The sequence below is a fragment of the Mustela lutreola genome, chromosome 15 (genome assembly GCF_030435805.1).
Source record: "Mustela lutreola isolate mMusLut2 chromosome 15, mMusLut2.pri, whole genome shotgun sequence".
NCBI lineage: Eukaryota > Metazoa > Chordata > Mammalia > Carnivora > Mustelidae > Mustela > Mustela lutreola.
The window spans coordinates 11,040,954-11,065,720 of NC_081304.1; the positions used below are offsets into that span (position 1 = coordinate 11,040,954).

At 38.4% G+C, this 24,767-nt stretch overlaps 1 protein-coding gene across 4 annotated transcripts in view; it reads left to right on the forward strand.

Annotated features, from left to right (window-relative positions):
- Positions 1–205: 205 nt before the first annotated feature.
- Positions 206–24,767, forward strand: part of LOC131815695 (ABC-type organic anion transporter ABCA8-like) — an 82,267-nt gene continuing 57,705 nt past the window's right edge. The window contains exons 1-8 of one of the 4 annotated variants that reach the window (XR_009347818.1): positions 206–370; positions 3,828–3,932; positions 5,036–5,240; positions 16,067–16,231; positions 19,102–19,205; positions 20,391–20,617; positions 22,349–22,490; positions 22,818–23,003. Coding sequence is in view for 3 of the 4 variants with exons in the window: in XM_059147526.1 (XP_059003509.1) it covers positions 3,837–3,932; positions 5,036–5,240; positions 16,067–16,231; positions 19,102–19,205; positions 20,391–20,617; positions 22,349–22,490; positions 22,818–23,003 (1,125 nt within the window). In the remaining variant the exon portion in view is untranslated. The remainder of the gene's footprint in view (positions 371–3,827; positions 3,933–5,035; positions 5,241–16,066; positions 16,232–19,101; positions 19,206–20,390; positions 20,618–22,348; positions 22,491–22,817; positions 23,004–24,767) is intronic. The other 3 variants (XM_059147526.1, XM_059147527.1, XM_059147528.1) reach the window with 3 other exon arrangements.

Sequence of the window (24,767 nt, forward strand, 5' to 3'; positions counted from 1 at the left end):
AGTTACCTGGGACAGAACAGGCAAAAGCTTAGGAATCCTGGATCTCCCTGATAAGATTGATCCTTATAATATGATATGGCCAGGCCACCAAGTGTAAATGTCACTGGGCTCTGCAGGAACTGGCCGAATGCAAATGAGATCAGCGGTCCAAGAGGGATCACGTGAATGCAGGGTTTGGCAGGGTCCCCAGAGTACAGGCTGTAACTTCTGAAGCCAGCCCTTGCAGGAAATTTTCACAGAAGTCAAACAGCTCAAGCAGAGTCTAGAGATGTGGTAGAAACCAGGGGGAAAATGTGAATTGTTTTCTTCTAAATAAGGAGATCAGTGGATAAACTGTGCTTCTCCAGTCTTGGCTTCAAAGGTCTCAAAAGTAAGTTCACTGTTATTTTTTCTCTGTTCTGATCTGTGTTTGGGGGTTTTTCTTCTTTGCTTTTTTTTTTTTTTTTTCCCCTCTTGCAAAATTAGAAATAAGCCTTTAGGAACTGAACGCTGACTCTCGATGGGAAAATCATTTTGAAAACTAATGGGCTGTTTTGATGTTTTTGAATACTCAGTGTTTAATATGATGTAAGTGAAAGCACAGAGTTAGAATATAGTGTTTTATGAAACAGTATGCAACTGCTAAATGATTTTTAACCAGAAACTGAGTGTGGAAATGGGCCAAAATTTGCTGAATTGGGGAAGAACTGAGTATCTTGGGAATTGATTTGTAAACCTGAGTTGTTTTCAAAGTGATAGTTATTTACTTTTATTGCACAATAATGTGAGGGCATTTTGGATAAACTGTTCTATGACTCAGAGACTGTTTACCAGAAGCATTTACAGAAATATTTGTCTTGTCTCTGGCTCTCATTCTTAGGCTCTGAGAATTTGGGAAACGTTAGAGGCTATCCAGGATTTTTTACTCTATGCACAGAATGTCCTGAATCAGAATTGAAAAATGCCATGTTTCCTTATCACAATACTATTTCAAATGCACTTTATTTCTGTAAACAGAGAGTTCAAGCATTTTGCTCTGAATCTAACAACCGTCTAAGAGGAGAAAACTCAGAGCCCTCACAACTTGGAACTGTCTACTGCATGATAGTAAGGAGATCAGGTTGTTGTTAGTCTTTTGATTAACTACAGAACATCCATGAGATGGAGGGTAATAAATACTAATTTCCGACGGAAAATCAAAGGGACTGGAGCCAGACGGAAGTTCCTGTGCTATATTGGGCTGCAGCAGATTCTACAGTGAGAGATCCCCTCTTTGGCCTTTGGCCAGCTGATTCTCCTGCCCAGCCTTGCACAGTCTCCTTAAAAATGTCACACGGAAGTCGCTGCACTAGGCACGGCCTATAGTGATCATCAATCCCATATTCCTGGATACCTAACCTAATGCCTTTTTTTTTTTTTTTTTTTTTTTTTGGTGGGGGGGCGGGGTTTGCCCTCTGGGAACAATCTTCCTTTCCTCAGCCGCCATTGCCTGGACTTTCTAACCTCTTCACAGAACCTGCTTCCCCCTACACATGCCTCTCAGCCTCCTCAGCAGACTTGTCTGATCTTTCCCAGCGGAAGTGTTCTCTGAGGTTATCTTGGCTCCTGTGGCTCCCATCAGAACTGGCTCCTGGACATCTTCCTTGAGCATTGCCTCTAGAAAGTAGCAGAGCCCTCAGGGTCCTCCTGAGGCGTGAATGGGATGACAGCTTCAGACGAGGGCACGTCTCTTCCTCATCATGATGAGGGACGTTCATGGCAACCATGTGGTTTCCTATCCCAGGCCAACATTACAGATATGTGGGAGGAGGAGAACGCTTGCCTCGAATTCAGGACTTAAGAGCCGGCTCTGTGCTCCGAAGTCCTGACTCATCTACCCAAGGCACATCCCTGGTGTGCTCATGTGAGGCCAGTGACAGATGGGGACACTACAAGAAGAAAGATATCTTCCCAGGAAAGCCCCTAAATTAAGAGTAATCATCAAAGGAATAGCTTTTATAAGTATCTGTCCTATCTTTGGGACAGGAAGAAAACATGGGGGAAAACTTGATAAATTTCAATAGAAGGTAGTATGGGTAAAACTAGAAGCAGAGTAAAACCATGAGAGACTGTGGACTCTAAAAAACAATCTGAGGGTTTCGAAGGGGCGGGGGGTGGGAGGTTGGGTGAGCCTGGTGGTGGGTATTATGGAGGGCACAGATTGCATGGAGCACTGGGTGTGGTGCATATACAATGAATTCTGGTACACTGAAAAGAAATTAAAAATATAAAAAATTATTTAAAAAAAAAAGCAGGCTTCAAGTGAGAATAAAACATAGTGAAAGATCATCCAAAAGGAAAATTTATACATGACTAAATTCACTTCTTAAAAAAAAAAAATATATAGCATCTATCAGCTTGGATTTCTAAAAATAAATTTATGAAACTTTCTCCTTTTTTTTCTGTTTTTATACACAGAAGAACTCCATTTTTTATTTTTTAAATTTTTATTTTATTTTTTCAGTGTTCCAAGATTCATTGTTTATGCACCACACTTTCTTAATCACATGCACATTAAAAAATCTATTTTTTATTTTTTTAAAAAAGATTTTATGTATTCCTTTGAGAGAGATAGAGAGCAAGAGAACATGAAGAGGGGGTAGTGGGTAGGGGCAGAGGGAGAAGGAGAAGCAGACTCCCCACTGAGCAGGCACCGTGATGTGGGGCTCAATCTCAAGACTCTGGGTTCGTTCATGACCTGAGCTAAAGGCAGAGGCTTAATTGACTGAGCCACCCAGCCGCCTTTCATTCTTTTTCTAAACGTTTAGTAGAATTCACCAGAGAAGCCATCTGGTCCTGGGCTTTTCTTTGTTGAGAGGTGTTTGATCATTGATTCAATGTTCTTTCAGCTTTTCTTTTGTTGCAGATTTCTAGTTTCCTATCCTCCTGGTCAGAAAAGATACTTAGTATAATCTCAATTTGCTAAGACTTGTGTTGTGGCCTGCCATACAATCTATCCTTGTAGCTGTTGGGAAGTCTTGGATATGTGAGAGCTGCTTCTCCCGTCCTTGAGTGACAGCCTCTCTCTGCTTTGTGTCATTGCTGCTTCCCAAGCAAATCTCAGCAGCAACTCACCTTTGCTTAGGGACAGGGAGGTTTCCTACCCAGCCATGGTGGTACATGGCAATTGCTTTTTACTTCATGCAAGGTCATGTTGTGTCAGCTAAGGTGTGTTTGGGGAGGTGGTATTGCAACCCACGGACAGTCAAGCCATGGTTACAAGGAGGGCACTGGCTTTGCAACAGGGATTCTAAAGGAAACAAAACTCTGGGGAGAAAACTCTAGAGCTGTCACATTCCTGATCTTGAGTCAAGAGCTGTTGAAAACACACAGGGAAACTTTCACCATCCCAGCATTTTGCATTGGAGAAGATCATTTAGTCAGAGCAGTAAGGGGGAGAAAAAGTCTCTAGGAATAGGAAAAATGAACCACTCCGAGACCAAAGGGGAGAGCCTCTTCTTCCTGCAATGTCTATTCAGTCCTCCCTACTGACAAAGCTTTCCATCATGCCGGCTGGCAAAGAAAACGGTTTTAAAAACCCAGATCCATTTTCAGAGAGCAGGCTGTAAAGAATGAATTTTGAGGCAATACATTGATCACTGACGCAAGGCATGACCAAAAAAAAAAAAAAGAGAATAAAGAGTTTGGAAGTGGGAAGAAAAGAAAGCCAGGGGAGTCATAACATGCTAATTTTGGAACTCACAGATTGCAATAATCAGGTTGGCCCTTTCCTGTTTGTAGGGTATATCTTCTCATGAAGATGTCACATTAATGTTATCTTCTCCTTTTTTTTTTTTTTTCTTATTAAGCAGGGCAAAATGATGAAGAGAGAGATCAGTGTGTGTCAACAGACTTGGGCATTATTATGCAAGAACCTTCTGAAAAAATGGAGACTGAAAAGAGAGTCCTTTATGGTATGATTCAGTATCCCTGTTACTAATTATTTACAATGTAGAAATATATCTTCCCTGGGAAGTAACTATACTTTGTTTATCTCTCCTTCCAAAAATCAGACCAAAGCAGAAAACCTTTCTTATGAGAGAAGGAGCTGTTCCTCAAACCTCAAGCTGTCCACACACATATCAGTTGACATAGACCCCAAGTCGAGGTCTAAAGGCACTGAATTCGACCCAGCAATAGAAAATCCAATAAATATTTTAAAAGTCAGTGGTCACATGTTTGCTAATGTTTCTACTCGTGGACAGTCAGGTTTAGATACTGAGATTCTGAAGGCATGGTTAATCAAGATACTGACGTAGGGAAGTGGTATATTCTCTTTTGAATAACTTTCTCTTTTTTTAAAAATAAATTAGTCTCTTCAAAAGAGCAGAAAACTTGGAGATGTCATTAGTGCCAAGAAGAAAATTAGCATTAGCTCCTATCATTTTTACCATATAACAAAAATCCTGGTTGAGCTTTGATCTCTTCCAAAAATCAGATAGATATAAATTAGTAGCATTTCTAACTAAATCACAACTTTGATATATATCTAGTTGTGAATTTCTTCTATCTTCATCCATTTAGGAAATAAAGTGATGTCTTATTGGAAGTTTGCAGGTGACCAATAATAACTAAAAACACAGTATTTCTCCAGTTGCCTGAATTGTGCTGAGTTTCTACTACCAGGATCTTGGCATGTAGCCAGTATATTACTTCTAACTTAGCAGTGCCTTGGAACTGTCTCATGTAACACTAAGTTCTTAGTAGAACCAGAAACTGGATGAGTAGGTCATACCAGCTGGTAATACTCTAATAGCTTTCCACTGTTGCCTCTCATCCTTACATGGTCCGTGCATGCTTTAGACTGGTGCTGTGATCAATACATTTGAATCCTTTTAAGAGCTCATTGGAATTACTCAGACTGCTGAATTTTGCACTGTGCATATTTTCAGGGGTTCATAATGTGGCATATATTGAAAGCAGAAAAAAATGTACAAGACAAACTGTATGACTAAATGATTGTGGATAACTAATACAAAATCACAATTTTCTTTATTCTTTCTCTTGGATTGTATAGGAATGGTTGACCCCATTGCTCCTCCTACTTTGCTTGTCTGTATATCCTACTAGTCATGAATTTAATGATTTTTCTTCATTGCCTGCCATGGACCTGGGACGGGTAGACTCATTTAAAGATTCTACATTTTCTGTTATATACACACCTGTCACCAATACAACCCAACAGATAATGAATAAAGTAGCTTTAGCTTCGTTCATGAAAGGTGAGTTTTCTAGCAACCAAGAGGAATTTCTGATGTCAACTTTTGGTTCATCTGACTGCAGATGCATGCTTTTAATTTGTATTTCAGTTGATAAGCTGTCGTAATTGTCAAAATTTGTAGATTACGTGAAATTGAGTACAGTCTCTCAACAAAGAAATCTTGATCTTGCATATGGTTTGGGGAAGCATGGAATATAGAGTTTGGCAGATTTTGAAAAACAGGAGTGTCTAATGGTTGACCTTTGGCTGTGGAAGCATTATGACTAGACAGAGATTGTCACTCTAGCATTTGCTAATTATTAGAGACAAAAAAAGTGAGTCTTTTCTTGAATTTGATTATGGAAATTTTATCTCCAGGTTTTTACTACCAAAAAAATGTCTTACTAATTTGAAGATTCTATTGATGAGTATTCTGTGCTTCAAATTTCCACCCTTTATCACTAAGATACTTATCAATGAAAAATAAGAAGAGCATTATGACTGTCAAGGTCGCTTTCCTGAAGAATAATTTTCTGAAATCAGGAAAAACATCCTAGTGAATAGACAAGAGAACTAGTCTTAGAGTCCAAGAACAATTTGACTAAAAATACTTCTGTGACTGGGTCCATAGTGCATTTTGCAAGTCATCAACTTCTCTGAGCCACTTTATCACCATACTCAAAATAAGATCAATAGTACTATATTTTTTGTGAATACTTCAGTTAAGAGTGAGAGAATCCCAATTCAACTTGTCTCAAAGAAAGGGGGGGCATCTTTTGTCTAACTTTAAGGAAATGAGTATGGATAGAGATGGGTCAACAATAAAGGAAGAAATATGTCTCTAATTGTCGGGTCTATAATATTGTGTGCTAGACTCATTCTCTTATTGGCTCTCCCCAAATAGAAGCAGACTTAGTCTGCAGAATCTTCATATGTAAGCCCTACCACAAACAACTCCACTGAAAAGTATACAGACCTTTCCCAACTGTTCAAAATTATTTCAGAAATTAGACCCATTGGAATGATGGTCTACTTTGGATTAGTGTTGTTCTTGGTCCACCAAGAACGAATCTCACTGACTAGAAGAATACAGTATTGTCACTGCCATTGGTTGGGTTCCTAGTCATGTTGCAGACAATATCCAAACCACATGGTATGTGAGTGGAAGAGTGTCAGTATCCCAAATGAATTTTAGAGTGTTTACCAGAAGGAGGAGTGAATGTCAGGCAAATAAAAACAATTCTTCTTTGCAAATATAAATGCATACCTCAAAGGGAAATCTATAGTGATTGGCCCATAAATGTGAGTTGAGTTATAATTTATAAACAATTTAGAGCTTGCACAACTTTGTGGATAGACTAGAAATCATGAAATTGTACAGTTTAAAAGGATGAATTTTATGTTATATAAATTATATGTCGATTTTAAAAAGAACGTAAAAATGTGACTTGGGAGCACCTAGGTGGCTCAATCAGTTAGTTAAGTGTCTGACTTTTGGTTTTGGCTCAGGTTATGATCTCAGGACCATGGGCTTGAGCCCTGCATTGGGCTCTGTACTAAGCATGGAGCCTGCTTGAGATTCTCTCTCCCTCTCTCTTTGCCCCTCCCAACAATCAATAAATACCTACCTACCTACCTATCTATCTACCTACATACATACATAAAGTAACTTAGGAAGTACTAAGTATCAATTTTAAATACCATAATTCCTCACCATGGGTATTACTGTAAGGGGAACACCCAATCTATAAAGTCTCTCCTCCTTGCTCTCCTATGTTCATGATTCTACTACAGTTTATGTAACCATTAATTTTGTGCCTGGATCCTGACCCCCTACCTGTATTCAGTATCCAGAAGACCACCTCTGTGTAATCTGCATTTAGTCTCCCACTATTAGGAGTCTCTATGACCACAGTTCCCAAATTATGTTGGACTTTTCTTTCCTGTCCATGCTTCACTTCACACTGCCAGGACAGGTGGATGAATGGTTTACATCCAAACTTACTTCCCCATCATGCCTCACTAACCGCCACCCCCTTGCTTCCACCTGAATTTTAATGTCTGCACTGTGTCTTCCCTACAAACACTGACTCCCCTTCTGATTCAAGATGGTATTCTGATCTGCATTGTCCACTTAAGGTCTGGTCTCCCTGTTTACTCAAGGTGTGTTTGCCCTCATCCTCTGGCTCACAGATGTCCTCCTGGGGCAGAGGGGCTCACAATGCCATAACTTTGTGCCTCCCAACAATATCCTGGTTCAAGGTCCCATGCAACTGGGCTAACAAATATTCATTAAGTGACTACTGTGTACAAGGTCTTTACATCAAGTTTATCTTTACAATGATTGCATTGTTATCTTTGTTTAATAAATAATGTAATTGCAATTATGATATTCTTTAATGTTCTCGTGACCTAGATTTTACAGACTTTATTCTGTAGTAATAGAATATTAATCTGTATTATATTTTCTGTACTTTGTAGTAATATTCTGTGCTACTAATATAGATATTATTGTTTATTTTATAATGGAAATTGAGTGATAAAGCCTCTATGACTTACTCAAGATCACATGGATATAAGGATGAGGTTCCAGGAAAAAAAAAAATAGTTCTATCAAAATAAACTTTTTCTCCCTTTTTCTCCACATGCATCTTCAACATTCCCACCCCAATCCACAACTTTCTTTGCTTTCCTTCTCATTCTTTGAAACTAAATGAGATATTTGTAATGCATTGTACACAATATCTGCTGAAAGAGGGATTATTTTAGCGATATAAGTATATTCAATTGACATATTTTTTAAATTTTTTCTTTTTTTTTTAAGTGTACTTACACTACTGCCAGGATTGTTAAAGGAAAATGATTTTTTTTTTATTTTTTATAAACATATATTTTTTATATACATATATTTTTATCCCCAGGTCTGTGAATCACCGGGTTTACACACTTCACAGCACTCACCAAATCACATACCCTCCCCAATGTCCATAATCCCACCCCCTTCTCCCCAACCCCTTCCCCCCGGCAACCCTCAGTTTGTTTTGTGAGATTAAGAGTCACTTATGGTTTGTCTCCCTCCCAATCCCATCTTGTTTCATTTATTCTTCTACCCACTTAAGCCTCCATGTTGCATCACCACTTCCTCATATCAGGGAGATCATATGATAGTTGTCTTTCTCTGCTTGACTTATTTCGCTAAGCATGATACGCTCTAGTTCCATCCACGTTGTTGCAAATGGCAAGATTTCATTTCTTTTGATGGCTGCATAGTATTCCATTGTGTATATATACCACATCTTCTTGATCCATTCATCTGTTGATGGACATCTAGGTTCTTTCCATAGTTTGGCTATTGTGGACATTGCTGCTATAAACATTCGGGTGCATGTGTCCCTTTGGATCACTACATTTGTATCTTTAGGGTAAATACCCAATAGTGCAATTGCTGGGTCATAGGGCAGTTCTATTTTCAACATTTTGAGGAACCTCCATGCTGTTTTCCAGAGTGGCTGCACTAGCTTGCATTCCCACCAACAGTGTAGGAGGGTTCCCCTTTCTCCGCATCCTCGCCAGCATCTGTCATTTCCTGACTTGTTGATTTTAGCCATTCTGACTGGTGTGAGGTGATATCTCATTGTGGTTTTGATTTGTATTTCCCTGATGCCGAGTGATATGGAGCACTTTTTCATGTGTCTGTTCGCCATCTGGATGTCTTCTTTGCAGAAATGTCTGTTCATGTCTTCTGCCCATTTCTTGATTGGATTATTTGTTCTTTGGGTGTTGAGTTTGCTAAGTTCTTTATAGATTCTGGACACTAGTCCTTTATCTGATATGTCGTTTGCAAATATCTTCTCCCATTCTGTCAGTTGTCTTTTGATTTTGTTAACTGTTTCCTTTGCTGTGCAAAAGCTTTTGATCTTGATGAAATCCCAGTAGTTCATTTTTTCCCTTGCTTCCCTTGCCTTTTGCGTTGTTCCTAGGAAGATGTTGCTGCGGCAGAGGTCGAAGAGGTTGCTGCCCGTGTTCTCCTCAAGGATTTTGATGGATTCCTTTCGTACATTGAGGTCCTTCATCCATTTTGAGTCTATTTTTGTGTGTGGTGTAAGGAAATGGTCCAATTTCATTTTTCTGCATGTGGCTGTCCAATTTTCCCAGCACCATTTATTGAAAAGGCTGTCTTTTTTCCATTGGACATTCTTTCCTGCTTTGTCGAAGATTAGTTGACCATAGAGTTGAGGGTCTATTTCTGGGCTCTCTATTCTGTTCCATTGATCTATGTGTCTGTTTTTGTGCCAGTACCATGCTGTCTTGATGATGACAGCTTTGTAATAGAGCTTGAAGTCCGGAATTGTGATGCCACCAACGTTGGCTTTCTTTTTCAATATCCCTTTGGCTATTCGAGGTCTTTTCTGGTTCCATATAAATTTTAGAATTATTTGTTCCATTTCTTTGAAAAAGATGGATGGTACTTTGATAGGAATTGCATTAAATGTGTAGATTGCTTTAGGTAGCATAGACATTTTCACAATATTTATTCTTCCAATCCAGGAGCATGGAACATTTTTCCATTTCTTTGTGTCTTCCTCAATTTCTTTCATGAGTACTTTATAGTTTTCCGAGTATAGATTCTGTGTCTCTTTGGTTAGGTTTATTCCTAGGTATCTTATGGTTTTGGATGCAATTGTAAATGGGATTGACTCCTTAATATCTCTTTCTTCTGTCTTGCTGTTGGTGTAGAGAAATGCAACTGATTTCTGTGCATTGATTTTATATCCTGACACTTTACTGAATTCCTGTATAAGTTCTAGCAGTTTTGGAGTGGAGTCTTTTGGGTTTTCCACATATAGTATCATATCATCTGCGAAGAGTGATAATTTGACTTCTTCTTTGCCGATTTGGATGCCTTTAATTTCCTTTTGTTGTCTGATTGCTGAGGCTAGGACCTCTAGTACGATGTTGAATAGCAGTGGTGATAATGGACATCCCTGCCGTGTTCCTGACCTTAGCAGAAAAGCTTTCAGTTTTTCTCCATTGAGAATGATATTTGCGGTGGGTTTTTCATAGATGGCTTTGATGATATTGAGGTATGTGCCCTCTATCCCTACACTTTGAAGAGTTTTGATCAGGAAGGGATGTTGTACTTTGTCAAATGCTTTTTCAGCATCTATTGAGAGTATCATATGGTTCTTGTTCTTACTTTTATTGATGTGTTGTATCACATTGACTGATTTGCGGATGTTGAACCAACCTTGCAGCCCTGGAATAAATCCCACTTGGTCGTGGTGAATAAACTTTTTAATGTACTGTTGAATCTGATTGGCTAGTATTTTGTTGAGTATTTTCGCATCTGTGTTCATCAAGGATATCGGTCTATAGCTCTCTTTTTTGGTGGGATCCTTGTCTGGTTTTGGGATCAAGGTGATGCTGGCCTCATAAAATGAGTTTGGAAGTTTTCCTTCCATTTCTATTTTTTGGAACAGTTTCAGGAGAATAGGAATTAGTTCTTCTTTAAATGTTTGGTAGAATTCCCCCGGGAAGCCATCTGGCCCTGGGCTTTTGTTTGTTTGGAGATTTTTAATGACTGTTTCAATCTCCTTATTGGTTATGGGTCTGTTCAGGCTTTCTATTTCTTCATGGTTCAGTTGTGGTAGTTTATATGTTTCTAGGAATGCATCCATTTCTTCCAGATTGTCAAATTTATTGCCGTAGAGTTGCTCATAGTATGTTCTTATAATAGTTTGTATTTCCTTGGTGTTAGTTGTGATCTCTCCTCTTTCATTCATGATTTTATTTATTTGGGTCCTTTCTCTTTTCTTTTTGATAAGTCGGGCCAGGGGTTTATCAATTTTATTAATTCTTTCAAAGAACCAGCTCCTAGTTTCGTTGATTTGTTCTATTGTTTTTTTGGTTTCTATTTCATTGATTTCTGCTCTGATCTTTATGATTTCTCTTCTCCTGCTGGGCTTAGGGTTTCTTTCTTGTTCTTTCTCCAGCTCCTTTAGGTGTAGGGTTAGGTTGTGTACCTGAGACCTTTCTTGTTTCTTGAGAAAGGCTTGTACCGCTATATATTTTCCTCTCAGGACTGCCTTTGTTGTGTCCCACAGATTTTGAACCGTTGTATTTTCATTATCATTTGTTTCCATGATTTTTTTCAATTCTTCTTTAATTTCCCGGTTGACCCATTCATTCTTTAGAAGGATACTCTTTAGTCTCCATGTATTTGGGTTCTTTCCAAACTTCCTTTTGTGGTTGAGTTCTAGCTTTAGAGCATTGTGGTCTGAAAATATGCAGGGAATGATCCCAATCTTTTGATACCGGTTGAGTCCTGATTTAGGACCGAGGATGTGATCTATTCTGGAGAATGTTCCATGTGCACTAGAGAAGAATGTGTATTCTGTTGCTTTGGGATGAAATATTCTGAATATATCTGTGATGTCCATCTGGTCCAATGTGTCATTTAAGGCCTTTATTTCCTTGCTGATCTTTTGCTTGGATGACCTGTCCATTTCAGTGAGGGGAGTGTTAAAGTCCCCTACTATTATTGTATTGTTGTTGATGTGTTTCTTTGATTTTGTTATTAATTGGTTTATATAGTTGGCTGCTCCCACGTTGGGGGCATAGATATTTAAAATTGTTAAATCTTCTTGTTGGACAGACCCTTTGAGTATGATATAGTGTCCTTCCTCATCTCTTATTACAGTCTTTGGCTTAAAATCTAATTGATCTGATATAAGGATTGCCACTCCTGCTTTCTTCTGATGTCCATTAGCATGGTAAATTCTTTTCCACCCCCTCACTTTAAATCTGGAGGTGTCTTCGGGCTTAAAATGTGTTTCTTGGAGGCAACATATAGATGGGTTTTGTTTTTTTATCCATTCTGATACCCTGTGTCTTTTGACAGGGGCATTTAGCCCATTCACATTCAGGGTAACTATTGAGAGATATGAATTTAGTGCCATTGTATTGCCTGTAAGGTGACTGTTACTGTATATGGTCTCTGTTCCTTTCTGATCTACCACTTGTAGGCTCTCTCTTTGCTTAGAGGACCCCTTTCAATATTTCCTGTAGAGCTGGTTTGGTATTTGCAAATTCTTTCAGTTGTTGTTTGTCCTGGAAGCTTTTAATCTCTCCTTCTATTTTCAATGATAGCCTAGCTGGATATAGTATTCTTGGCTGCATGTTTTTCTCGTTTAGTGCTCTGAAAATATCATGCCAGCTCTTTCTGGCCTGCCAGGTCTCTGTGGATAAGTCAGCTGCCAATCTAATATTTTTACCATTGTATGTTACAGACTTCTTTTCCCGGGCTGCTTTCAGGATTTTCTCTTTGTCATTGAGACTTGTAAATTTTACTATTAGGTGACGGGGTGTGGGCCTATTCTTATTGATTTTGAGGGGCATTCTCTGAACCTCCTGAATTTTGATGCTCGTTCCCTTTGCCATATTGGGGAAATTCTCCCCAATAATTCTCTCCAGTATACCTTCTGCTCCCCTCTCACTTTCTTCTTCTTCTGGAATCCCAATTATTCTAATGTTGTTTCGTCTTATGGTGTCACTTATTTCTCGAATTCTCCCCTCGTGGTCCAGTAGCTGTTTGTCCCTCTTTTGATCAGCTTCTTTATTCTCTGTCATTTGGTCTTCTATATCACTAATTCTTTCTTCTGCCTCATTTATCCTAGCGGTGAGAGCCTCCATTTTTGATTGCACCTCATTAATAGCTTTTTTTATTTCAACTTGGTTAGATTTTAGTTCTTTTATTTCTCCAGAAAGGGCTTTTATATCTCTCGAGAGGGTTTCTCTAATATCTTCCATGCCTTTTTCGAGCCCGGCTAGAACCTTGAGAATTGTCATTCTGAACTCTAGATCTGACATATTACCGATGTCTGTATTGATTAGGTCCCTAGCCTTCGGTACTGCCTCTTGTTCTTTTTTTTGTGGTGAATTTTTACGTCTTGTCATTTTGTCCAGATAAGAGTAAATGAAGGGGCAAGTAAAATACTAAAAGGGTGGCAGCAACCCCAGGAAAATATGCTTTAGCCAAATTAGAAGAGATCCAAAATCGTGAGTGGGGAGAAAGGGGATAAAAAGAGGTTCAAAAAGGAAGAAAGAAAAAAGAAAAAAAAAAAAAAAGAAAAGAAAAGAATTTTTTTTAAAAAAGAAAACACCTAAGAAAAATGTAAAAATATATATATATATATTAGATAAACTATTAAAAAATCGTTAAAAAAGAAAAAGGTAACAGTTAAAAAAAAAATTTTACCTGAAGGCGAGAAAAAAAAAAAATGAAAAAGAAAAAATTAAATTAACTGCAAGACTAAAAAAAATCACAGGAAAAAAGCCATGAGTTCCGTGCTTGGCTTTCTCCTCCTCTGGAATTCTGCTGCTCTCCTTGGTATTGAAACCGCACTCCTTGGTAGGTGAACTTGGTCTCGGCTGGATTTCTTGTTGATCTTTTGGGGGAGGGGCCTGGTGTAGTGATTCTCAAGTGTCTTTGCCCCAGGCGGAATTACACCGCCCTTACCCGGGGCCGGGGTGAGTAATCCGCTCGGGTTTGCTTTCAGGAGCTTTTGTTCCCTGAGCGCTTTCCGTAGAGTTCCAGAGGACGGGAATACAAATGGCGGCCTCCTGGTCTCCGGCCCGGAGGAGCCGAGAGCCCAGGGCCCCACTCCTCAGTGCGCCCTCAGAGAACATCGCCCAGTTACTCCGGTCTGCCTGACCTCCGGCCGCGCTCCGAGCTCACCGAGCCTGCGACCGGTTCAAGGTAACACCGAGCTGCGAGCTTACTGTCGGCTCTGTCTCTGTAGCCGGCTTTCCCGTTCCAATACCCGCAAGCTCTGCGACACTCAGACACCCCCGATCCTTCTGTGACCCTGCGGGACCTGAGGCCACGCTGACCCCGCGTGGGCTTCGCCCCGGTTTAGCCTCTGGAGCGATGTCCCTCAGCGGAACAGACTTTTAAAAGTCCTGATTTTGTGCGCGGTTGCTCCGCCGCTTGCCGGGAGCCGGCCCCTCCCCCCGGGGTCTATCTTCCCGTGGCTTTGGATTCACTTCTCCGCCGGTCCTACCTTTCAGAAAGTGGTTGTTTTTCTGTTTCCAGAATTGCTGTTCTTCTTCTCTTCGATCTGCCGATGGATTTTCAGGTGTTTGCAATCTTTAGATAAGCTATCTAGCTGATCTCCGGCTAGCTGAAGCAGTCTCAGCTTGCTACTTCTCCGCCATCTTGACTCCTCCCCTCAATATCTGTCAGGAAAATGATTTTTTATAATTATTTTCACTGCTATGGACCAAAGTCTAATTGTGATTTAAACACAATGATCTACCATTCATGATCATTTTTTTGCCAACATTGTAGATTTATTGTAATATTAATTCTCCTGTGAATAGTTTAATTGGTATGGAATGATATTATATGCGATTAAAATTGGTTCAAGAACTACAAATGAAAATAAAATAAGGGGCACCTGGGTGGCTCTGTTGGTTAAAGCCTCTGCCTTCGGCTCAGGTCATGATCCCAGGGTCCTGGGATCGAGCCCTGCATCGGGCTCTCTGCTCAGCGGGGATCCTGCTTCCTCCTCTCTCTCTGCCTGCCTCTCTGCCTACTTGTGATCTGTCTGTCAAATAAATAAATAAAAATATTTTAAAAAAGAAAAGAACTAATCTTCATGTAGTTCTTCTGAAGAGCTATGTCTTTTCCCAAACTTTATTCTCCCTGACCTACTCAAAGTTGATATTTGATTGTGTTTTATTTCTATAAAGAGCTCTAGTGGAAAAAATGTTCATCATCACTAGCCATCAGGGAGATTCAAATTAAAACCACATTGAGATACCACCTTACACTAGTTAGAATGGCCAAAAATAGCAAGACAGGAAACTATGTGTGTTGGAGAGGATGTGGAGAAAGGGGAACCCTCTTACACTGTTGGTGGGAATGCAAGTTGGTGCAGCTTCTTTGGAGAACAGTGTTGAGATTCCTTAAGAAATTAAAAATAGAGCTTCCCTATGACCCTGCAATTGCACTACTGGGTATTTACCCCAAAGATACAGATGTAGTGAAAAGAAAGGCCATTTGTACCCCAGTGTTTATAGCAGCAATGGCCATGGTCGCCAAACTGTGGAAAGAACCAAGATGCCCTTCAATGGACGAATGGATAAGGAAGATGTGGTCCATATACACTCAGGAGTATTATGCCTCCATCAGAAAGGACGAATACCCAACTTTTGTAGCAACATGGATGGGACTGGAAGAGATTATGCTGAGTGAAATAAGTCAAGCAGAGAAAGTCAATTATCATATGGTTTCACTTATTTGTGGAGCATAACAAATATCATGGAGGACATGGGGAGATGGAGAGGAGAAGGGAGTTGGGGGAAATTGGAGGGGGAGATGAACCATGAGAGACTATGGACTCTGAAAAATAACCTGAGGGTTTTGAAGGGGCAGGGGGTGGAAGGTTGGGGGAGCCAGGTGGTGGGTATTATGGAGGGCACGTATTGCATGGAGCACTGGGTGTGGTGCAAAAACAATGAATTCTGTTACGCTAAAAAGAAATTAAAAAAAAAAAAAAGAGCTCTAGTGGGGCACCTGGGTGGCTCAGTGGGTTGAGCCTCTGCCTTGGGCTCCGGTCATGATCTCAGGGTCCTGGGATTGAGCCCTGCATTGGGCTTTCAGCTTCCCCCTCTCTCTCTGCCTGCCTCTCTGCCTACTAGTGATCTTTCTCTCTGTTGGGCAGATAAATAAAATCTTTAAAAAAAAAAAAAAAAAGAACTCTCGTAAAAATAATTTATCATGACATCCTGAAGTTGGTCTCCTAGTAATTTACTAACAAATATATTCCCTTCTTGTAATGACAGATGCAAAAGTTTTGGGGCTGTCCAAAGAAAAAAATATTAAAGAATTAATGTCAGATAATCCTGATGAAGTTATACAAGTCATCTTTACTAATACATTCTCATATCATTTGAAATTCTTGCTGGGATACAGAATTCCAACAAAGAAGGAACACAGGGACCATGAAGGTAAGTTTCCAGCTATGTAACTCCAATGTTCTCCACCACAATTATGGCATAAATTGTACATAAGAATGGATGTTAATACAACAGATTTTAAAATCCCTATCTGCAATGTGATGTCAACAGGATAACCAACACATTTAAGAAATGTACATTGGGATTTGGTTTTATTAACATGCTGTATTAGATGGTTGTTACATATGGTTTCATAGATGGATACATACATACACACATTTCCATATATGCATGTGTACATATACATATATATTAAATGGAAGATGTAGATGTAATATATTATTGTTAAAGAAGAGTAAATTTGTTTATGGATAAAATAGAAGAAGATTCTCTTCAGATGTGTCCGTAAGCTTATTTTTTGAGGGCCCAAAATGAAGAGGGCACTAAATCCAGAGTGATTGATTATTATTATTAATGTTGTATTATTTTTCCAATCTCACTAACCAAGAGATTTGGGTTTTAGCTACATAAGAACAGGTGAGAAGATCTTGGGTTTATATGAGATGAAAATTTCTGTATTAATTTGGAATTTGGAGAGACTATATATTCAGGGAATGGATAGACAAGAAAAAATGCCAACATGGTTTTTAAAAAGAATGAAATTATAACTAATTAAGACAATATGCTATTACCATAGTAAAACACAGATAGAGCAATGAAATAGGAAAAAAACTGGAAAGCTCTCACACAAATTTGAAAGCTAACATATGACTGAGAAGATACTGTGACTGGTGCTAGGAAAATCATCTGTCCATAAAGAAGAAAGTGAAATTATCTCATACTAAACAACCAATTCCAGGTACAGAACTCAGTGGGGGTGGGGGGGGGGGAATCCTGTAACTTTCTAGAAGTCAATATAGGAGAATATGTTTGTAACTATGGGATAGAATAGAATTCTTAAACAACAAAAAATAAGTAAACTATAATAGAAAAGTTTGCTAAATTCAACTAGATCAAAATTAAGGAATTGTCTTTATCAAAAGACATCAGAGAGATAATGAAAAGTTAAGGCAAAACTTGTGATGGAGTATTTATATAAGCAAAACTAACAAAAGGTCAATACCAGAATATATAAAGATTTTCTCTAAATAAATAAGAAAAAAAAAGCATAGAAATAGGAGAAAAGTGAAAGATATAAATAGGAGCCTCATAGAAGGAGAAACACAGACCAAGAATAAACAGTTGGACCTGCATTAGTAATCAAGGAAATGCATTTTAAAACCACATGTGATATCATTTTATATATGGCAAAAAACAGTAAATAGAACAATACAAAGTACTGGCAAGGATATATAGCAAAGAAAACCCAATATTATAAAATATTTTAAATATTTAAAATGGAGAAATTTTATTTTTAAGTTGAAGATATCATATAATTTGTAACCCAGCATCATGGAAATTTTATTAGTGAAAGTCTCATGCCTGTGTTAAAAATTTGCTGCCTATTCTCCTCTCCTTCTGAGGACATGGAATAATTGCTCTGTAGCTATAATTAGATACCTAGATTCAAGGCGTTGAAAAGCAGATGTGAGTTCTCTATGCCCTTTCCTCACCTATTTCTGCAAGCCAGATGGAAACTGTCACCTTGAAACCCTTAGATGTGAAACAGAGGATCTTACCCCACTCCTTGCAAAGACCTTTGCTGACTCTGTAGCATGAGTGAGAAGTAAAATGTTGCTGCAATAAGACATTAATATCTGGAAGATCGTTTGTTACTAGGTGGATTATTGGCTATCCTGACTGATACACCCATATTTATGAGAAGACATACATAAGGACTTTCATAGCAGTGGCTTTTTTTTTTTAAACAGCAAAAAGAAAAAAGAAATTAAACAAATAATTATCAATGAGAGTACAGATAAATACATTGAATTGTATTCCTGCAATGTGGTTCTACACAATCATAAAAACAAGAAAAAATAGGGCCTTTTATATAAATTTCAAAATCATACTATAGAACAAATGAAGCAAAATGAAGAATGATGACTCTAATAAGATAGATAATATAAAGTTTAATAATTTAAAATTACATGTGTGGTTTGGGGATACATTATAGAAGCTTAATGGCATATATAAACACAAAGTTCAGGAAAGCAGTTAGCCTCTTAGGAGCTTGCTGCTAGGAAAAGCAGTAAGATCATAGACAATATACAGAGGATTCCAATTGGATTTGTAATGATTTCTTCATTTATAAAATTTGGCCATGGGTACATATGTGTTGATTATATCTTTGTTTGTAGGCCTGAATGATTTCCAATGATTTTTATTTAAAATGTTAATGAAACATGCATTTATTTCCAATACTCAATTTAAATTTTTCACATTAAATATCACCATCTCTTTAATGCAATTTAATATTCACTAGACTGGTAGACTTTTTTCTTTTTTTCAGTAAGATTTTTTTTTCCTTCAAAAGATGTTCTGATTGACATGATTTAAACATAGTAAGTTATCTCCTCTGAACTCCCAGTTGTTCATTATTGCCTGTATTGTATGTAATATTAGGCAAAGTTCTAGTTCTCAATCCATATGAGACCTACTAACCTTTGAAAAATATAAAAAGATTATTTTGACAATACAAAATCATAGAAGAGAAGAACTTTACAAAATTTTTGATGGATGAAGAAACAGGGAAGGTAGTGTGAGAGAGCATAGTATATTCTAATTTAATGCAGAACATCCCCTATATGTGCTCTGTCTGCTGTACTTTGAGAATCATCACTCCGGTTTATGTTTTCATAGGCCTTCAGTGAAAATAACAACATTTATAATGTGCGACCATTGTAAAGTCCACTGTTTCTTATAATAAGGCCTGAAATAATACATAGTGATATATATGGGTTTCTTTTTTTCTCTTAAAGCTCATTGTTCTGAAATGACTGAAAATGTTAGCTGCCAAGTTTCACAATACTGGACGAGAGGTTTTGTGGCTCTTCAAGCTGCTATCAATGCAGCTATCATAGAAGTGAGTACAAATGTTCCATGCTAACTGATGTTGCATCCAGATCAATGCTATTAGAGGCCTCAAAATGTTCATGAAATTAAATATAAATGGTAGGTTTGTTCTTTCACTTAATCACTGGTTTCTTTACAACAAAGTTTATTTAAACTTCTATATGTCATGGGGGCTACATACATAAATAAAAGAAAAATTTTCTCTCCCAAGAATTTAGCCTTGTCAGGATGCCAGGCATACAGTAGGAACATTATTAGAGCCCAAATGTCTATCAACTGACGAATGCTTAAGGAAGTTGTGATTTTTATATATAGATATAGATATAGATATAGACCTATATATAGATATAGATATAGATATATAGAGAGACATAGATATAGATATATAATGAAATATTACTCAGCCATCAAAAAGAATGAAACTTTGTCATTTGGAATGACCTGGATGGAGCTAAAATGTATTATGTTAAGCAAAATAAGTCAGCCAGAGAAAAACAAATAACATACGATTTCATTCATATGTAGGATTTAAGAAACAAAACAGATGAACATAAGGGAAGAAAAAAAAGGGGAAGGCAAACCATAAGAGAAACTAAGGGTTGCTGAACGAGAGGTAGGGGAGGGATAAATGGGTGATGGGGATTAAGGAGGAAACTTGTGATGAACATTTGGTGTTGTATGTAAGTGATGAATCACTAAATTCTACTCCTGAAACCACATTATACCACCTGTTAACTAACTAGAATTTAAATAAAAACTTTAAAAACAAGTCATTAGAAAGGGAAAAGTAGGGTAGCAGGGGGGTATAAAGTGTCTGTAAGTAAATAGGCTTAACTTCTCAGCCTAAAATGCCATGGGAGAATTCCTAATTTACATCACTTAAATTTAAATCTAAATTTAAATGAAGCTTGAGGTAAGAGTCGCCAAGTATATAAGGTCATTAATATGTGTCAGGCACATTATAAGGCAGGGTTAGACAGAGAGGTGATAAAACACATAGTCAATTTTGAGAACTGTGAGAAGCTCAGAATGCCTGGAGTCAGTGGTCCAGTGGTGGAACACAGAAGTGAAAATTTAGACTAGCATCAGATCCAGACTTAACAGTTTTGTGTTCAGAGGAAAACAGATGGCTGAAAGAAAACAGAGCATGACATCCATGAATATACAATTTTTTTTTATTAATGTATTTTCTCAGACTGCAACAAATCATTCAGTGATGGAGGAATTGATGTCCGTTACTGGAAAAAATATGAAGATACATCCCTTTGTCAGTCAGGGGGGCATTGAAGCTGATTTCTTCATTTTCTTCTGCATTATTTCCTTTTCCTCATTCACTTATTATGCATCTCTTAATGTTACAAGAGAGAGGAAAAAGATGAAGGGCTTGATGAGGATGATGGGTCTTCAGGATTCCGCATTCTGGTGAGTAAAGCATAGCACAAATAAATAAATGTAGGGATTTAGGAAAAGTGGGCCTCTTCAGAGCATCAGTACTCAAACCTAATCATTTTCTAACTCTTCCCTATGACTGAGATAAATTGTCATTGATGTAACACTTGCCAAGTTAAGGCTGTGAGTTACTGTGCTTCTCAGACTGAAGAAAGAATAGCATGTTTGGGTTTGGATAGTGGTTGTGAGGTAGGGATAATGAGGGTTGGCCATTGAGTCTACTGGTTGTGAGGTAGGGATAATGAGGGTTGGCCATTGAGTCTACTGGTTGTGAGGTAGGGATAATGAGGGTTGGCCGTTGAGTCTACTGGTTGTGAGGTAGGGATAATGAGGGATGGCCGTTGAGTCTACTGGTTGTGAGGTAGGGATAATGAGGGATGGCCGTTGAGTCTACTGGTAAGAGTGTGGTAGAAATGGTAGATTTGGGTGTCAAAGCTGATTGGAAATAGAATTCAAGCCAGCATGGGACTGAAGCGAGAAAAAAGAGGTCAAAGACAAGGAGCTCTTTTGAGACTAAAGGTGGGGTTTGATTGATATATTTGAAGGAACAAGCTGGCAGAAGAGGCTTGTGAATAGGGGCTGGGTAGTTTGAATTTAAAATGCCAGAAGCTGTGTAATTCCAAGCATGGACAAGGTCCTCCTGTGTGAGAGAGAACTTGAGAATGACTTAAAAACATGGAGGTGGTGTGAAGGTAGTGAAAAGGAAGTAAAATAACACAGAGGCTAGGAAGCCACATGGAATATGCAAATGACAATAAATTTGCAGTCTGGAAGAGAATGGTATTAGTCAATATTGAACTGCTTATTGAATTAATATTGGAGGGATGTATGGCAGAGCTGTGAACTCTAACAGCTCTAGAGCCAGAATGCCTGGACTTGAAATTATAGGTACTTCAAATCTTTGTTCAGTAGGTTCTTTGTCTAGAAAATGAAGAAAATAATGACACTTCTGCATAGAGCCTTTGTGAAAATAGAATGATTTCATATTTGCTAAGTTCATGAAAACACTTTCCAGTGCAGAGTAATTGCCGTACATGTAGGCTGTTGTTTTGCTGGTTTTGCTGGTGTTTTGTTTTCATTATTTCATTATACCCTTTAAAGAATGTTCATCAACATGATAAGAGAATTAAACAAAGGAAGGTGAACTATCCTATATCTCTGAGGAAATCCATGAAGCTCCTCACCCCTAGAGAGGCCCCAAAGAGGAGAAAAGACCTGAGATTCACTGAGTTATGATGTACTTGGACTATGTCCCACTTGGATATAACTTCATTGAGCCAATACTGTGGTATTATTCCCAGTGTCTAGAACAATTAAAAAAAAAAAAGATGAGGGATTACAGAGTTTGCTCAAGGTCACAGAATATGAATGCAGCAGAAAAACATGTTTGAACCAAAATCAAATAGACTAGAAGACTATTTTCTCCTTTTCCTCACAGTGATGTGTGTGTGTGTGTGTGTGTGTGTGCACGCGCATGTGTACATGTATGTGTGTGTATTTTTCTGTAATTAATTTTAAGACAAAAAATATCCCTAATTCCTAAGGGATTTTTACCAAAATAATTACCTTATATTTACATATCCTGAAACTCAGTAAGTATCTACTAAAAGAATGAATGCATCAATGAATACAGTTAGAATCCATTCTAGATCCTCCTTTCAGTGGAACATGAAATTCTAAAATAACATCTTGTTTCTGTCCTAGGCTCTCCTGGGGTCTGCTCTATGGTGTTTTCATCTTCATTATGGCACTTTCCTTGGCACTCATTATAAAATCTGTCCAGTTTGTCATTCTGACTGGCTTCACGGCGATCTTCACCCTCTTCTTTCTCTATGGATTGTCTTTGGTGAGTTGGTGAATTAAGTTGCTTTCCATCCAACTCTTACCCTAAGGATCAAGTGTTGGTTTCTAAACAGGTAATTATTCCCCATCTCCCTTTTCTTCACTATCCACTGTTTGCTTGAGAACATCCATGTATTTGATTTGTAGTGTTTTTTTTTTTTTAAGATTTGTAATGTTCTGTAATGCCAACTTAGAGTGCAATTTATAGAGCACAGTTTTGTATTATAGACAAAAAATGTAACTCTAATTTTATATATACAATTCCTTATTGTGTTCTGCTAAAAATAATCCTTAGGGAAATATAAACCAACTGGATCGTCTCTCATTTTAGATAGCATTGGCTTTTCTAATGAGCGTCTTGGTCAAGAAATCTTTCCTCACTGGTCTGGTCGTGTTCCTTCTCACGGTCTTTTGGGGAAGTTTGGGATTTACAGCATTGTACAGACAACTTCCTACGTCCTTGGAGTGGATTTTAAGCTTTCTTAGCCCCTTTGCCTTCACACTTGGAATGGCCCAGGTGAGAAACAGCCCAACTGTTTGATAGCATTTCAGAAACATTTTTCCTGTCTGGAATTCTGTTGTTTATAGTCTTTTCTATGATTAGCATTGTCAGATTCAAAGCCTCAGTGCAGACTACTGTTACATTGTAAAGATGAACTTTTTAAAAAGATTTTATTTATTTGCTTTGGGCACCTGGGTGGCTCAGTGGGTTAGGCCTCTGCTTTCAGCTTGGGTCATGATCTCAGGGTCCTGGGATCGAGCCCTGCATTGGGCTCTCTGCTCAGCATGGAGCCTGCTTCCCCCCCTTCTCTCTCTGCCTGCCTCTCTGCCTACTTGTGATCTCTCTCTATGTCAAATAAATAAATTTTTTTAAAAAAAAAGATTTTATTTATTGAGAGAGAGAAAGGCAGAGAGAGCAAGAGAGGGGAGAGGGTGAGAGGGAGAAGCAGACTCCCTGCTGAGCAGGGAGCCCAATGGTGGACTTGGTCCTGGGACTCTAGGATCATGACCTGAGCTGAAGGCAGTCACTTAACCAACTGAGCCCCCCAGGTGCCCCAAAGATAAACTTTAAAAATTTATTTATTTATTTATTTGAGAGAGAGCAAGTAGGGGAGAGGGACAGAAGGATAGGGAGAGAGACTTCCAAGTGGGCTCTGTGCTAAGTGCAGAGCTCAATGTGGGGCTCAATCCCAGGACCCTGAGATCATGACCTGAGCCAAAACGCAAGAGTCAGTGGCTTAACCGACTGAGCCACCCAGATGATTCTCAAAGATGAACTTTTAAAAGCTTTGGGCATACTGAACTCAGCAAAATAAGACATTTGGTGAGTGAAAAAAAAAAAAATAGAAGGTCAGCATATCATTCTTCAGAAATGATCTAAAGCATTTTCTTTGGCTACTGATTAAATATGGATTTGATATTGCAGATTGAATTCTAATTATTCTAGCTCTTATTTTGACTTTATAATTGAATAACAAGTGAATGTATAGACCACTGTATAAAAGAAAAGAAAATCAAAACTTAAAACCTTAGGGGTGCCTGAGTGGCTCAGTGTGTTAAAGCCTCTGCCTTCAGCTTGGGTCCTGATCCCAGGGTCTTGGGTTCAAGCCCCGCATCCGGCTCTCTGCTCAGCAAGGAGCCTGCTTCCCTCTCTCTCCCTGCCTGTTGCTCTGCCTACTTGTGATCTCTCTCTCTCTCTCTCTCTGTTAAATAAATAAATAAAATCCTTAAAAATAAAACTTCCATAATAATTGACGAGCAAATTACATTTCTACTCCTCAAATGTCATTTCTGTTTATCTGGTTCTCACATTGAACTCACTTTGCTATCCCTCCAATTAAATGGCAATTTTGGTCCTTGCATACATATCTGCTATTTGGTTCTTAGTGAAAAGTTTATTCATTATAAAAGACCTGTTAACTTGAACATTATACCCCACTTTCCCCATAGGTTCTCCTTAAACATACCAGTTTTCTAAGAGCATGAATTCTTTCTCATGAAGCCATTTTCAAGCAGGACCACACCTTTTTCCTGTCCTGTGTCTTATTTGGTAAAAATTTATCTAAGGTTAAGCTCAAATGTCATCTCCTATACTTCCCTGCCTCCTCCTATTAGGAGTTCAGTGAACACTTAGGTAGTCAGGCCAAGGTCCCCAACAAGAAAACAGAAAGCCAAGACAGTTAAGATGAAACCACACTAGCATCTTGTTTTATGGACTGCAGAAGACCACAATGGCATCCCGACTAGCAGCCTCTGCAGAAGTGACTTTTGCAACATCCTG